Genomic DNA, 17,275 nt, shown 5'->3' with positions numbered 1-17,275 from the left:
ATCCATTGAGTATTAGATCAGAAAGAATGTTGTCATATACAGTTCTGTGCAAACATTAACAATTTGCTTAATTTTGTTCTCATTGATAATCATAATTTAATAGTTATTTAACCCTTGGATTTATTTGTCACAACTTCAAAAACTTGGACAGTGTCTGAAAGTGACCACCAACATGACACAAATTTAGTTATTGTAAATTTAAACTATGATGGACAAATACTTTGTATGCTTTAATGTTTTAAACCTTGTGTGCAAATGATGAATGGTTTTACATCTTTGAATTGTAGCAGTAAATCATGTGCTACAGTCTAGTCAAAATCAATATTTAGGTTAAAATAATTGCTTAGAACATCAAATTGAGGGATTGGATTATTTATTTCTCAATGTGATGCACACTGTAAAGGTCTGTCCTGCACATGCAGCAGCCTCACGGCCTAATGTTGCTCAGGGAAATGTTTATCCACGGTTGCTTGGTAACCCATTGTGTTGACATGGCGGAGTTACATCAAGCTGCAGCTATAGGGGATTTGGATCAAGTGTTGCAGCTTCTAAAGAAGCAAAAATGTGACCCCAACCAAAGAGACATCGACTGGAGCAACAAAACCCCTCTGCACTGGGCTGCAGCTAAAGGTAGCTGATGATCGATCATTTAGCTTTTATTTGCAGTATGTTTGTTTTCAAATGCACCTGCTTGTCTCATATTACTGCTGTTACAAAACTTGTGCAAATAAACCAAGTTTTTCACTAATGTGATTAACTAATTACAGTTGAGGTCAGGATTTAGCAGTTTGGTAGTTTAAAGTCACTTTTTAAAAAAAAAAAAAAAAAAAATCAACATCTCAGTCACCCTGAATGTCTTACCAAAGCCCCAGAGAGAACATGGGTAAGATGGTTAATAAAAGCTATAAATAAATGTACTGATGACAATGATGGTGGGACTGGATGTTGGCAAAACAAGTCACTAACTTGGAAATACTGACTTTTCTATTGTAAAATTTACAAAATGTATTTCTATTTAAATTTTGAGTAATTTTAGAGACCAGACCGAACCAGGAGAACTGGCAACCAAGGGACTACATGCTACCCGAGGTCTAATTTTGAGCGGTGTCCAAATTAAATCCACAGAATTACAGTGACAAATTTCACAAAAAATACACAAAAGGATGATGAATACCAAAAATGACAACACATAATTACTTTGAGAACACACATCACGATGACAAAATACACAAAACTACAGAAATTCAAAAACTTAGAAAAACACAAAGCAACAACAGAAACATTGTTTCAATGATTTCTTGTTTTGCTCAGACTGATTTTTTTCAAATGCTGATCTTAATATTAATGCAGTGTTAGAATCAGACAGTTTTGTGGTCCCCACTATCTTTGAGCTAGACATTATTACAGTGCTTGTAATGCATACAGTATTTTATTAATCACATTGTTTCCTTAAATAACACAAACATTTGTTGGGAAACTGGATGCACATTTAACTGCTTACCATACAAGTAAACATTTTATATTGGTTACTGCATTATGTGTCATAATATTACACAAGAGGTATCAAACCTGTGAGTTTAGGCACCCATTTGATCTACTGTTGGCTGGATTGGAAAAATGGCCCATGAAATATAAATAATTATGAATTTTCCCTTTTATTTTAGATTGTTTCATTATTTGTACCAGGCGGTAAACTTGTTTTACAGACGGATAGAGGATGTTATCACACATTTGAAAAACAACTCTTTTTTTTTTAACTATAAATGTGAAAAACAATGTTGCTAATTTCTTTCAACAACAGTTCTTCCCTGCTGACTTATTTTTTTTTTTTTTATTAGCAAAAAAAAAAACCCAAAGGTCAGACACGGTCAAGATGTCCTGCTCCAACACATGCAATCACCTCTACAAATGTTTTAACCAAATTCTTGCTCAAAACATTTTGTATAATACACTTTAATTCATTTTTAAATTAACTATTTTTATCCCAATTATGTTAAGGCTGAAGTTGATGCAATAAACAAACCTACACTATAACATAGCCTACAGTTTTTGTTTAGTTTTTTTGTTAAATATATTCAGGTATTCCTTATTGTGGTGGCTTGTAATCAAGACTTTTGCCTTTACTAAGAGATATTAAAGACTATATCAGACAGCTGTTTTGAGCATTAATTTAAAAACAAAAAAAAAAGTTGCTACTCGTACTTAATTTGGAATACATGTACTTCATTTTGGTTTAAGATTGCATGAGTACACTAATACTAAAGGAAAAAATATCACTACTCATAGTAGGCCAACTAGTGAAAGTAAAGTACCAGTGTGAAATTACTATTTCATATTTTGTCTTTACTAGTAGACTAAAAACACTCTACTCATGCTATTCATGAGATTTTGAGTACTAGTACATGAAAATTTTGTTTACTTGTAAACTACAGTTTTTGACGCTCTAGTGTGGACAGATATCACTAGTAATACTAAATTGCCTACTGGTAGAATTGTTTGTGACTAGGAATACTAATCAAGCTTTCAATTTTAACTATACTAACACATTTTAATCTAATAGTAGTACTAGTAAAGGTAAAAGATTCACTAGTTCTAGTTGACCTATTGTAAATTAAGTAGAAGGGATTATAGCCAAATGCATCACCCTGTTTGGTGTTGATTTTTGAAAGCCAATGGCAAGCCGGTATCTGTTTTAGCGCACCTAGTATTCTACTTGCCAATTAGTAAAGCAGAGCTAAGTAACTTGCGCTCCCCCTAAAGGAACCTTTTGGTTATGTCATTGTCGTAAAAACTCCAACACCCCGATGGATGGATAGATTGGTATTTGTGTGTGTGCTGCCTGATGGAGCACTGGGTTGCAAGTGTGTGTGCGTGCCTGTTGCCGTGACAAGTGTGTGTGATTGCTGTGTGCTGCTGCTGAACCGTCACTGCATGGAGTTGCTTTGTTCCTCGGACAAAGGTGTTTTCTATGCCTTTTTTTTACTGGCTCCTGCATGATATAAGTTTGAAAAAAGTGAATTTGTAGACAACCGTGTGCAGCCATGGGGCTGGTCACAATCTAGCATTATAGCTTTGTATTGGGCTGCCGTAAAAGCAGTACATCTTGCCACCGGGTTGAAGGCAGGAAAAGTTGCAAGTGTGGTTTTCTGGCCAGAGAAAGCAGGAAGAGATGAAAGAGCCCCCAATCACCCCATAAACACTTGTATTACCCCTCATAGGGACTATGAGAAGGATTTTATTAAGGTGAAAAAGCTACTTAGTTCTGCTTTAAACCAAAATTGAGTACATGTACTTCCAATATGAGCACTATTAGAGCTTAACTCCGTTAATATCAGTTATTAAATGTATGCTAAAACCGCTTTCTGCAGTGTGTGCTTTTTTTCTTTAGGACATACAGAGACGGTGAGGATGCTCAGTGAGCACGGAGCCCGGCTGGGCCTGAGGACAGTGCACGGATGGACTCCTGCACATTTCGCTGCAGAGTTGGGCCACTTGTCCGTGCTGCGCCTGCTGCACTCCCTCCATGCACCCATAGACAAGAAGAACTACTGTGGAGACAAACCTGTGCGTCTGGCTGAAATATATGGACACCAAGACTGTGTCCAGTTTTTAAAAAGGTTTGACTTGTATCAGCTCATTCATGACAACTGAAATGTGATTTCTGCACACATACGGTGAGGTAAATTATTTATTATTCCTCTGTGTTGTAGAGCAGAGCAGGAGGCCCAGGCCTACAGTAAGATGGCAGCGGAAAATGGGATTGCACTGGATGAAAGTGATGAGGAGTGGCAGGAGGCACATAGAGAAGCACACACCAGCATTGAGACATAAAATCTGCTTTTATTTACCCCCCAATAAAGCGTGTGCAAAACAGTTATTGTAGCCTTTGAGACTCTACTTCACTGCTAAGGATCCTAATACATTAATGATTCACAGTCATATTTATTATCAGTGTTCTGTTTAATGTGGAGCCACAAATAAAAATGTTAAGACAGTTGCAGAGTATTATACTGTACATTCAAGACTAATAACAAAAAAAAAAAGATTTTCAATGTCTGTTTCAGGCTGAAGTTCATGTTCACTACTCTCTTGGATCCAACATTATAGAGCCGATGCTTGTGGATGTTTGTGGTGCCTTTAAAGTAGAAAAAATAAAATGGACAAACCAAGGTGCTTGATTTATTCATGGATAAGGTAGAATTCACTTACTTTTATCTTCAAACGCTTTCGCAGTGCTTCACGAGTCTGAAAATTATAGTAAAAAAAAATAATTAAACATCTGTCAAAGACACCAGACACTCTCACTACTAAATATATATTACTACATATGACAGAAATACCAAACAGTCGTGATGATTAAATTAGTTTTTTAATCTAATATAAATGAAACATGTTCTTTTTTGTGCCATTGATATATAAGTTGGTAACACTTTAACTTGAAGTTTTATACATACATTTTCATTAGTCATTAGCATAAATAGCGTCTTCTTTCTCTTTTCTTTCTTTCATTTTCTTTCTTTTCCTACTCAAAACTGTGAACCATGTTACAGTTTCTATGTACAGTTCTACACATATGTAGATAATTATTAGATTATGTTGCATATCAAGCTGTTCCACATTTTACGATTTAAAAAAATATTTAAATCTCAGGGTATACTGACACAAAGGCTCAGATGTCCTCACCAAAAATATTAAAAACTATATTTTCATTGATTAGGACGCCTAACAACTTAACCAATAGATGGAAAAGAAATAAGGTGATAGATATTTGTTTCTAGGGTATTTTACAGTTGATTCAGGACCCGTTATCATAATGAGAAGCTAATGCAAGAGAGAGGTTAACTTTTATTAGGTTAATTATTTTCAGCTCAGTATTTGTGATTAATTGTAATTGAACTTCAGTAATTGAGAACGTAATTATAATGGACTTTCTATGGATAAAATAATTGTAATCTAATTATAATTGGAAAAAAAATGCTGGTCACTGTAATCATGATTGAATTGTAATTGAACATGGGTAATTAAAAACGTAATTGTAACTGAAAAATATAATTGACCCCAACCCTGGGTTAGGGTTAGGGTCATGACACCATATTCATGCTCATGACAGGTGTCTTGTCATAATAATGACAGCCAAATGTCAGACTTCATGTATTTGTGTAGGGTTTACTGTCTTATTTTGTATATAGCCCCATGTGACCCCAGCCCTTTGTGACCTCGGCCCCATTTGGGACAACAGATGGAAATTATTCACTGGATACATTCTGGCGTGTTTACATTCATGTATTTTTTTTTTATTAATGTATGTCCATTAACATGCACTGTTCCAATCAAATAAATAAAACTTTACTTAAAGATATATAAGTCATTAAAAAATACATCAGTGATGGTGATTGACGTCAGCTGGTTCTTACCATATGGTCCGCTGGAGCCGTAGTCAACAAAATGAACAAACCCTGGAAACATCAAACAAATAAATCATACTTTTCCTTGGTGTTAATGATGTAGGGTTAATGTGCAAATACTCCCTACCTGGAATGCATTCATCAACACAAAGATATAATTGACTGCGAGGGCGATTGGTCCATTCGTGAGATCAAGAAGCATCACAGCAAAGCCAGTGATCCAAGTCACTCCAAAAATAGGAGTCAGAATTATCACTGATCTCATGATCGTTTTGGCAGCCATTTTCTCCTTCACATGGACTTTCTCTGTACTCGGGTGGTTCAAAAGCTTCACGATTACCACCAGCATGGAGAAGACGTTAACAAAAACAATGATGCCAACTGGTATGAGGAAGCAATAGATAGATCCTTTCATCAGGCCGTTGTACACCAGCCAACACGTGTCTCTGGAGAAGTACTGGCCTTCAGCACCGCCCCCGTTGGTAAGAAACGAGACAAAGACTATGACCAAAGGACAAACGTACCCAAGCACCACTGAGAACCTCAGGTAGTTCTTTCTGCTCACCGTGTGGAACAGAAAAACAGCCTGGTGGAGCAGCGCACAGCTCAGACTCAACATCCAGAAGAACATGGCCAGGTAGCAGAAGTGCTTTAGCACCACAAAGGTTTGACACCAGATCTGTGGAATATCACGTGGCTTGGAGGACGCCAAAAAAAAGGAATCTGCCACCAGCAGACAGATGGAAATGTTCACAGTTGGCCGTGTGTCGCAGAGATATAAAGTATTTGTCGTCACCACATCGTTCAGACGATGAGTTCAATCGGATAGTGATGATGAGTGAGATGGACAGAAACCGACAGTCCACAAAAGTGTATCTCCGACATCCATGGGATTTCCAAAGGGTACCTTGACATGAGGATGGAGGAAGAGGACAAGTGGCTACAAATGCAGCGCACCCTCATTGGAAGGACGGCCCACTTACAGCCACGGGTGGACCACTGCCTGATGCTGCTGTCCCACCAAACACAACTTCATGTCCACGTGGGGAGGCCTCGGGATGGAAAACGGAAAAGTCGATCGTGGATCTCCATTTGGTCTCTGTTTGTGTGAGCAGTTGCTGCTGACACAACAATACTGTTGGGGTCGTGTAACCTTCAGTGTTATTGTAAGGCAAGTAGCTGTCCAGCTGTTTGAATCCAGCTGTTTTTACCCTGCCTTGGCCTGAGCTCCTGAAGCTGATGTTGACATTTAACACAGAGCTGTCACAGTTAGACCGTGAGTGATTGCATGTAAAAAACTCTATGTTGGACTTTTTACTGGCATGCGTAATATTCACTATGTTGAGTAACTGTTCAACTGAACTCAGGTATCTCTCAGCCAATGAGGAGTTGATTTCATGAATGGATGTTTTCCATGATTTTTCGAGTGACTTTTCCAACAGATTACTGAATGACTCCAGAGCGTTCTACAAAGAAAGACAGGATTAAAGATGTGTACGGTAGGGAATTACACAGATTGCAATTTAAGACTCATCATACGCCAAAAGTACTGGTAGTTAAATAATATCTAAAAAATATAGTGTTCCATTAGAAATACTGTTTTTTAAAAAAAAAAAAAAAAAAAAAAGTATCTTCAAACATCCTATAGAACTGAGCCACAAAGAAAAAGTAGGAGTTAGAGCTGGGCGATATATAAAATTTTCCATTTTGGCGATATAGAAAATTACAATATCACTTATATATACACCTTGTTTTGTATTAAAACTCTTGTTTAAGGAGTCGCTGCTTTCACTACTTCTCAGAACAGCATTAAAATCACTGTTAGATGGATTTCTGAGTGCGTCCTAACCCAGACCTTCCCCTAAACAAGCCACACTACAGAACTGTCCCTTACAGGAGAAAAAGGCAAAAGTGACACACATTATGCACCTGTTTGATAATAAATGTGCCTGTGTGGCATTTTGCATCAGCAAATTAAACCATGAATTATCATTCTGGTCAAACTTTGAGTTCAAAATATAGATATCGTATATCGCCATTTTCAGAAAAAAACATTGAGATATGAGGTTTTGTCCATATCGCCTAGCCCTAGTAGGAGCATTCAGATTTTTTGACATGAGTTTGGGATTTGTAGAAAATATTGATCCTTAATAAAATAAAAAAAGCTAAAATGCATCTGACATTTGGTTTCAATAATTTGTCACAATACAGTATAGGCCTGCATTACAAGTAAACACTGTTTTCTACAAAGTCGCATCTGTACATAGTTATAAATCACTGGTATAAAAAAGATTAAAACATGTTATTTCCCACGTGACTTTGGAATAAGCTACATGTTTCTTTCTTACCTTAAAAACTCTTTGGTTACAGTATCTTACCCTCGTAAAAACAAATACAGTTGCAACATCAGCGATACTTACATCAGTGGTGGATTTATTATTTATGCTGTGCAGCTTTTCTCCCAAAGTGCTTAACACACTGACGGATACATTCATGTTAGCATAGGAGTTGATGGCGTGTGTTTCAGCGGTGACGTTCTCCAGGCGGGGAAAAGGCCTGGGCGGCATTATCATTCAATGAGCCGAGTCCGATGTCTGCAATCTGTTAGCAACAGTGACACTGTAAACACTCGGGACTGAGTTTTTAATGCAACGGATCATTTCATATAGCTTTGTTTATATGTTGGTATTTGTTATTGTAGTGAATGTGACACGTACCAATGAGCTTTGCAACACACTGTCCAGCTCAAAGAGAACACATGCTGACTCCTCCTCCCGCCATTTTCCTTTGAGGCTGAAATGGCAAAATCAGTCATCAATCCCCCACCCAGCATCCCTACATGCTTAAAATTAAAAAGTATCAATCTCAAGGCCCGGAGGGCCAAATTCAGAGGAAAGTACAGAGAAAAACATGAATCAATGTGTAAATTACCAACTAATACAGTTGTAGATATCTCAGTCCCTCCAAATACACAAATTCAATGAAACTCCACAATATTTGCAGGCCTCACAGTTTTCCTGTGCTTATATTTCATGATGGCAGTTAGTTTTAATCAAATGTATGCAATTTTCCTCAAAATAATTCACAAAATTTCCCCAAATTGAATAATAATTGGTCACAAAATCAAGGAAATGTAGAAGTGAAGCTCCTGCAGGGACTGATATGTTATTGCTTAGACATTGTTGGTGCATTACATAATGTATACATCACGATACGTGGGAGTGCAAACAAGGGCGTATTAATATTGAAATGACTTGTTTTCCAGCCTATTATTGATCCATATTCATATCCTTATATGCAAATGTATCCCAGAACTAAATGCAATATATTTATTCAGCACTTGTCACTTTCAAACTTGTATATTTTAGCTGCACGCTGTCTATTTATACTTATTTGTAAATATGAATATAGTGTTTTGTAAACTTGTATAATTTTCATATGGCATCTACTGGATTGCTCCAACCGTATTTTGTTGTACTTGTACAGTGACAATAAAAATATCTAATCTAATCTAAGTCCAGATTTTAGGAGTGAATGTAAACATAACGGTGTTCCCAGATGTTATGTTCTCACCTGCATTTCCTTTGTCTCAGTCCAGCTGTGTTCTCACACTTTAACACTGCAGTGTAACCAGCCTTGGTGTTGCCCCAGTCACCTTCAGCCGCGCAAAAAATGTCTTCATCTGTTTTCAAGTAGGAAATAATCATTCACAATATTCATGGGTTCCATGTTTTATTGAAGAACGTTTGAGGAAAGTCAGCTCAGAGTTGGATTTGAGTGGAAACGTACCGTATATGAATGATGGGAATTGAAACCCTCAGCTCCCTGACTGCACCGGTTTCTAAACACGCAGAACACTTGTGTAGAATCAGCAGCACTATTTTCCATCACAGGCAATGATTGTGTCAGCTGTGAAAACTTCTGTGTCTTTACTGAAGAGATGGAGAACCACATGCTGCACTGCTTTTAACACTGTTCTCAATAGACAAAGGTTTTTACTACGGAGGAGCGTACAACACATTACTCACCAATGAACGACGACTGCTGTGTGATGCCGTCTCCTTCCCAGGTCACCCGTGTGTTTGTAACGTTCGCTGCTTAGTAACACCTCACATTTGGCTCTGAGGTTCAGGACCTCTGAGCTTTTCCTACAGCGAGGAAACTGTGGATCAGTGGAGGTGTCAACGTTGGGCAGGAGGGCAACATCCATTTTAGCGGTTGCTTTGTGCGATATTATGTTACGACCATTCCTTTGTTGGTACACACATATGTATTCCCCTAAGAAAGCAACAAACAGGATAGAGCACAACAATCTAATAAAACATGGACATCTGGGGGGCCATTGTCTAATTTTGTGTGGCCCCCGAGTAAATGACACAGAATGAGTCCCAAAAACGAGATGTTACATCTCAAGGGGCTTTCCACAAATAAATAAAAAAAAAATAAAATAAAAAACAGAAAAGTATACAAAACGACAACAAAAATACACAAAGGGACTGCAAAAACAAATGACAACAAAAACACACAAAATGAACAGAACAATATACAAACAATAATTGAAACCATACAAAACTACATCGATATACACGGAAAAGATGAAAAAAAACAATTTTTTTCTTTAAATGTACAAAATGGGAAAAAAACGGAAACAATACACTAAAGGGCTCCCAAAAACAGCAACAAAATTCACCAGCGATTCCAAGAAACATACACAATTACAGAAAAATATTCAAAATTACAACAGACCACGAAACATTTTTTTTTTAAAGTACAAATTTTTCCAAAAACATACAAAATGACCACAAAAATTTTACAAATTGACCTAAAAAACAACAAAACAGCAATAAAAAAAACCTCGAAAACAACAAAAAATACATAAGACAAAACACACGAAACGACAACTAGATAAAACCCTTTTGTCCTTTCCTGTATTAATCCTCTGATTGGTCATTATGCTGACAATGTTATCACATTTTTGTGGCCTCTCCGCTGTGATAAAAGTTGCCCATCCCTGATCTAATTGATACGGTCTCCACACTAACACCATCAAAGATCATATTAACAAAGAACCTAGGGGAATGGTGTTGAAGGTCAAAATCTGGAATCAAGGCCTTTAAGGCAGGCATACACTATGCTATTTTTGGCCCATTTTGAGCCGATTTTTGACTTGTGCGTCTGTTTTTGGGACCCGGCCGAGTCTGGGCTAAATTGTTTGTCGTGCAACATGTAATATGGGGTCACGAGAAGCGATTAACACCTCACGACCAGCTCCCAATCAGCAATCGTATGGTCGTAAGAAAATCAAACGTTTGAAATCCTGGTCGCTCCTCGTGAGGGTATCACTGTTGAAGCAGTGCCATGGACCGGCTTACCTTAAACTCTCACACTGCACATGCGTGAACACCCTAGCACCGCTGTGAAATTGATGGGCCGTACTTCTCACGTCTGTGCCGCTTTTCCTTTTTTAAAGCTCTTTCTGCTGAGATTTGTGAGTTTCTCTCTACTTCTGGGTTCTTTTTCTTCTATTTTAATGGCGACGCTTCAGCGTTCTTCTTCTCATTTGTACGTTGCATTTCCGGAAACAAAACCCCGATGTGTCGTGTATGGACGTACAGTGTGAGCAGTCAGATCGTGTCAGAGCGTCGGTCCGTACAGTGTGAGAATATGAATCGTGAGCTGCGCACATTCAGACTCTGCAATTGAGTCGCACAATATCAGCTGGAGTGGAGTAAAACAATTGAAAAAATTGCACAGTGTCTGCCCGCCTTTAAACGGATCAGTTAATTCCTTCTCATTTCTGACAAGAGTCTAAAACTTATATTAAAATATTACACAGCTGTCTAGAAAAGATTTGCATTTCCTAAAGAAAATCAAAGTGAGGATGTACTTGCTGGCTCGTGTCACACTCCATTAGCTTAGCATTAAATAGCATTAGCTAGCTAGTATCAGCATTAGCATTAACCTAGTAATAGCATTAGCCTAACATTAGCATTACTCTAGCATTAGAATTCACCTAGCAGTAGCATTCGGCTAGCATTATCATTAACTAGAATTAGAATGAACCTAGCTGTCAGTGCCCAATCCTTTCACGGGACTGATCGTTTCGGATCCTTCCAACGTACGAGTGAAACGCGTCTCCATCCGGTCGCCTATTTTACGGCAGTTTGTGTACTAGTTTAAAGGTTGAAACCCTGCTATTTAAAACAAATTAGTAATTTATGTTTTGAGCGAATTCCCATTTATTTTGGTTTTGATTTTATTTTTCTGTTTGGTTTTTAATTGTCAATGTTGTGCATTGTGTTCTTATTCGTTTTTTGGGTTTTTTTACATTTTTTTATTAACAATTAAAAACACCACAAAACAGTCACAGTGTAGTATGAAAATATTTAACAAACGTCGTATGGTAGGTTTACATTTAAATATCACGTCCCAGCAGCTCTGTCGTAAGGATTGCGAGTGAAGGAAGTGACGTCGTCTACGTGCATGTGTTGAAAGGATCCAGCCTCTACTTAGCATTAGCCTAGCATTAGCATTAACTTAATAACATTAACCTAGCATTAGCACTAACCGAGCATTAACCAGAGCAATAGTATTAACCTAAAAACAAGGGCAAACTCTTTTATCATTGAATGTTGATGATCATATTGTTAATGTTTGTACCTATGGTAGAGCAGTAGAAATGTGTATACTAGTAGAGAATGTGAGAGCCCACATGAAGTGTACCTGCCCACAGACGTGAGACGCCACTCAGTGTGATTTTGGTCTGCGTGGGCTGGAGGATCATCACGTCTGAAACGGTGCCTGTGGTTATGTCAAAGATGTCCTCCTGCTTTCTGAGGAACCACTGTGGTTGGGCTTTCAGGTTCTCCTGTGATGTGCACAGCAGGTCCACGGTGTCCTGGTAACACACAGGCTCAGGTGGCATGGTTAAATGAACCATACCTGTGGGAAACACCACGATCAGTCAGCATCAGTCCAAAGACACATTTTAAAATACTTTCTATCAAAACTACTGAGCAAGATGATTGTTACTAAATATGTAAATCCAATTGGAATAGATTGATAATATAAAAACTGGATTTGTGGAAAAACAAATATGTTTCCGTTGGATTTCCTTTCCATTGGTTGTCATTAGTTACCTGTGGTCTCCAAATATACGGAACCTGACAGACTTTCAGCCAAACGTTGTGATTTTTCTATCAATTCTTCTGCTTTGATGCCAGAAACAATTGTCATTTCAAAATCTACGATCACACTACCAAACCTGTGGGTGAAAAAACAGATTTATTCTCAGTAGCTCAACTTCCAAAGCCCCAAAAAACACTGCAATTATGATTATACGGAAGAGAATTTGGGCCAAATCAAGAATAAAGTCGAAATGTCGAGATTTAAGTCAAAATTTTGAAAATGAACTCAAAATACCATGTTGTGATAAAAGTCGAAGGTCTGCTAATGAATCAAATCTCGGGAAGCTGAAGACGGCCAATTCACCAAATGACAACAAACAGCAGATCGTGGCCTTCTACAAAATGTTGTGTATCGATTAATGCATTAAACTATACTTCAAAGTTGGATTGAATAAGAGATTATTTCTTTTAAAGCTCATAAACACTGCATTGTAATTTCTTGAATGGCTTTGAAGAGATATTGCCAAAGGCTTAATCTGTTCAGAAGGAAAAACCAGTCAAGTTTGAAAGAGATGGAGCATTCAGTCCATCTGTGGCTATTGAGGAGCTACGGAAACAGATTAGGGCCAGTTTTGATGCAGACTGTTGTCGTATATGGTGAATTGGCCCTAGTCTGCTTCCGTAGATTTGACTTTGACAGCAAACCTACGACTTTTATCAGGAAATTGGATTTTGAGGTTATTTTTCGAAATTTCGACTTTAATCTTGACATTTCGACTATATTCTTGATTGGCAGTGGCTATCCATTCGGTTGCCGTATCAATATATCGACATTCTATCCGTACGCAGTGCCCCTATTTGGCCAGTTTAGGTCACGTGACTAAGACTAAACCTAACCCTAACCCTAGAAATTGTTGCGATAGTGGGTTATAACCTCACCCTAACACTAAAAATTGTTGCGACATTGGGCTATAACCTAACCCTAACGCTAACCCTAAGACGCTACATACTTGTACTTCGGTAACCCTACCAATAGCACCGAGGGTTATCTGTACAGCAACCGTACAAATAGACACTTTCTTCTTGATTTGCCCAAAATTATTTTCTCCATCAAACTATTATCATACTATTAGAGCAGTTACCTGAATTGCGTAATCGTTAAAACATCAAATCCACGCAATGTGCTGTAGACTTTTTTCATCTGAAGGTGAGAGAAAGGATGATGGTAACCATAATTTCAAATCATGTATCACTTTCAAACATAATATTTTCTTTCGTACCTCATTTAATACTGAGTCACTGCAGTGCTTGTATTCCATAGATGTCACTTGAGTCAAGCAGTCTTTGTACTTCTGTCCCTCCAAAGTTAAAGAACCAGCGATAGTGACTGCAAATGAGACAAAAGTCCAGATATTTCTCATTCTTTTGCACATGATCACATGTATTTATACTGTAATAAATGTAAGGAAATTACCTGTGGAGTTTAACATACACACATAGGTAGAGTTTGACGGGAAGTTGCATTCATTGTGGTCACAGCACAGATTAGCTCCACACACACTTTGGCTCCACTTGTGTGAGGGCCCACACACACACTTTGTGCTCCCTGAGTCACTCTCACACACTTATTGGAATTAAAAAAAAAGACAAATGTATGTTAGGGAAACAAAGCAAAAGTGTGTGATGTCTGTCTGTGTGTCATTGTTACAAACATCTTTACTTGTCGTCACTCGAAGGTCATCCACTCGCACGTTGGTTTCTCTCACAAACGGCTGCAGGATCTTACTGATGTTAGGAAGTACATTTGCATCGATTTTCAGTTTAATGTAATACATTTGTGTGGAGTTATCTGATGCTAAGGGGAAAAAAACAAAGGTTTTAAGAGATAATGAACTCAGTAAAGACCAGAAAAGTACAAACAATGTGCTTGTTTAAAAAATACCTTTTTCAGAAGCCTGTAAAATACAAAATGAATTATTTCAATGAGGAGAATATTTTCTTTATTTCATTATTCTGTGGAATTATGTAAAAAAAAACAAAAAAAAACAAAAAAAAAACCGACAAACCTGACAGGTGTTGTAGTTCAGGAACAAGAGAAGCACACAGACCAACATCCTGTGTGTGAGAATAATAGATATAAAAAGTCATTAAACTAAAAAGAAAATCAAAGTCTGAGAAATATTTTAAACATGCAGCATCTACAGCTATGAAACATACATCAGTGTACTGTACTGTAAAAAAACTGATTATCGTTTCCACTTAATGCTCGGCTTTGGTGTGAAATCGACATAAATCAGATACGCCTGACGGTTTCCCACGTGATACTTAATTAAAACATTTTTAAATAAAAGCAAGACATCTTTTATTTACAGGCCTTTTACTTGCAATATAATTTCTAAATCCCTAAAAAAAAAGAAGAAGAAGAAGCTGGAAATCTTGGGTGGATACACAATTCAAAATGACAAATGTTCATTAAACAAACTCGATAAAAACAGAAAAATAATTTGTGATAGTTGACTTTTTGTGTTGCTAAATTCTAACTATGATGAGAGAAAAAAGGGATAAATGACACAATGTTGACCTCTAAAATATGTACCTATAACAACAGAACATATGCATATGAACGCAGATGTGCATTTACAGAGAATACTGTTCCAAATAGCACAGTGCATTTGGTTAATGAGACTACAATATTAGACAACATTTGTTATAACTGACTTTTTGTGTCGCTAAATTATAAAAAAGGGATAAATAACAACCTCTAAAATATGTACCTATAACAAAACATATACATATACATAAGTGCAGATATTTACAGAGAATATTGTTCAAAATAACACATATATGTGGTCAATGAGTAGAAATACAACTACAATATTAGACGACAGTGGAAATAGTAAAGCAGGCTAACCTGTTTTCCTTCATGCTCATCAGGGAACAGCTCTACATTAGTAACTGGTTAGGGGTTGTAGCCGAGGCACATGCAAAGTGAAAAGGATGTTACGCAGCTTTAATTTGACTTTCAAAAGCAGAGCCTGAATGGTTTCTCTACAGAACTGTTTGCTACGCAGCCATAAAACCAAATATATAAAGGCTGAGTCCATATTTACATGGTAGAGACTTCCATTAAGTAATAAATTCAAAATATGAAAATCAACCTGTCAGTTTTATCCTGATAATTTAACAATTCAGTGTCTCCAAAAAGCTACATTTGGTCATATGTTAATAAAGTCTTACCTATATCCTAAAAACAATTCATCTGAAGTTAAACGTACTGTAATGCGTGAAAAGAATAATGCATGTGTAAAATAAACCACCTGGATTAACTAGAATACTTCACAAAAGGTAAATACATTGCTTATGCTTTTATATGTTAGAATTTTAGACATAAATTGATTCTTATTAGCACAAGTGCTAAAGTCAGTCAGTCATTGTATGAATTAGGGGTGGGAACCTCTGGGTACCTCACGATACGATGCGATACACGATACAAAGCTCACGATAACAATTATCTCATGATAAGACGATTATCAATATATTGGTCAAAAATCAATCTACAATAATCTATGACATAACAAGAAAAAAAATTATTAAAAAATACAATTTTTTATTTTATATCTCTGAAAGACAATAAATTGAAAAAGTGTCCTATGAACAGTGACACTATTTTAGTGCAACATTTCTGTAAATAAGTGTCAACATACCAATGTAAACAAATAAGTATCTGCAATAGTGATTTCTGTAAACAAAACATAGGGTCTTTCTTACCAGTGACACCATTACAGTGCAATATTCCATTAAACAATATATTGGTTCCTTCAACAAACAGTGACAACATTTCTGTGAAGACCTACCTGCACATTTTAGTGGAAAATGTTTGCGATATATTGCCGTATCGATATATCTTCACACTCCTGGTATGATAAGTGAAGTGTGAGATAAACCAATGATACCACATGATAATCAGCAATGTGACATGTACAGTAGTGTATTATACTGTGGATGAAGTGTTCACTTTGTGCTAAACAGTCACACTCTGCTGTCAGAATCCTTCCTTTTTTACTGACAAAACACTTTTGTATCAATAGTGTCCACATTGGGATTATGTTTCATATCATTTTAAAGTGAAATGAAAATATAGTTATTTAAATACACGTGTTGTCAAAAATTTGACATAAAACAAACAGTAAATGTGACTTTTTTCTGACTGTCAGTGAAGCAGGGCAGGGTTGAATTATAATTTCAATCATGTAATTGATGATCAATTACAATTATGATGAATTGTATTTGAGTTCAGAAAATTTACTTTGTAACAGTAATTGGTATACAAATTATGTAAAAAAAAAAAAAAAATGGTCATTTAGAATTTAATTAAACTCTAACCTGAGGAACCATGTTACAGTTCTATGACTTACACACATATGTAGTTAATCATTATTAAAGTATGTTTAATATCAACTTTTCCCGCTACCTTTTTACCATTTAGAAAAAAATATAGAAATAAAAATATATCGGGGGTATACTGACTACCACACTAAAAATATTAAGGCAATTAATACCAATATTTTCATTGATTAGAAAGCTCAACAAGGAAACCAAGAGATGAAAAACTAATTTTATGTTGTTATTTACTTTAGGCTCAGTAATTGTAATTGAACTTTAGTAATTGAGAACATAATTGTAATTGACTTTCAGGGGAAAAATAATAATTTTCATTGTAATTGGAAAAGATATCGGTCACCA

General features: G+C 36.6%; 2 protein-coding genes across 2 annotated transcripts; one reads left to right on the top strand and one right to left on the bottom strand.

The window, feature by feature from the left end:
* The first annotated feature begins 491 nt into the window (after positions 1 to 491).
* Positions 492 to 3,967, top strand: ankrd66 (ankyrin repeat domain 66). Its single transcript, XM_028438260.1, has 3 exons — positions 492 to 630; positions 3,389 to 3,617; positions 3,711 to 3,967. Exons 1-3 carry the CDS (start codon positions 492 to 494, stop codon positions 3,829 to 3,831), a joined length of 489 nt encoding a protein of 162 aa, XP_028294061.1. The 3' UTR covers positions 3,832 to 3,967.
* Positions 3,962 to 15,577, bottom strand: LOC114456379 (adhesion G protein-coupled receptor F5-like). Its single transcript, XM_028438099.1, is given in 17 exon segments — positions 3,962 to 4,135; positions 4,210 to 4,245; positions 5,415 to 5,456; positions 5,533 to 6,212; positions 6,215 to 6,378; positions 6,381 to 6,871; positions 7,826 to 7,961; positions 9,434 to 9,683; positions 12,129 to 12,347; positions 12,545 to 12,669; positions 13,675 to 13,733; positions 13,813 to 13,919; positions 14,007 to 14,156; positions 14,253 to 14,387; positions 14,475 to 14,487; positions 14,599 to 14,647; positions 15,444 to 15,577. Coding segments are annotated over 17 exon segments (2,724 nt in total). The 5' UTR covers positions 15,458 to 15,577; the 3' UTR covers positions 3,962 to 4,081.
* Positions 15,578 to 17,275: the final 1,698 nt, after the last annotated feature.

The sequence above is a fragment of the Gouania willdenowi genome, chromosome 22 (genome assembly GCF_900634775.1).
Source record: "Gouania willdenowi chromosome 22, fGouWil2.1, whole genome shotgun sequence".
In the NCBI taxonomy this organism is placed as follows: domain Eukaryota; kingdom Metazoa; phylum Chordata; class Actinopteri; order Blenniiformes; family Gobiesocidae; genus Gouania; species Gouania willdenowi.
Note: the sequence above shows the minus strand (reverse complement) of the source record. Positions and strands in the feature narration are given on the sequence as shown.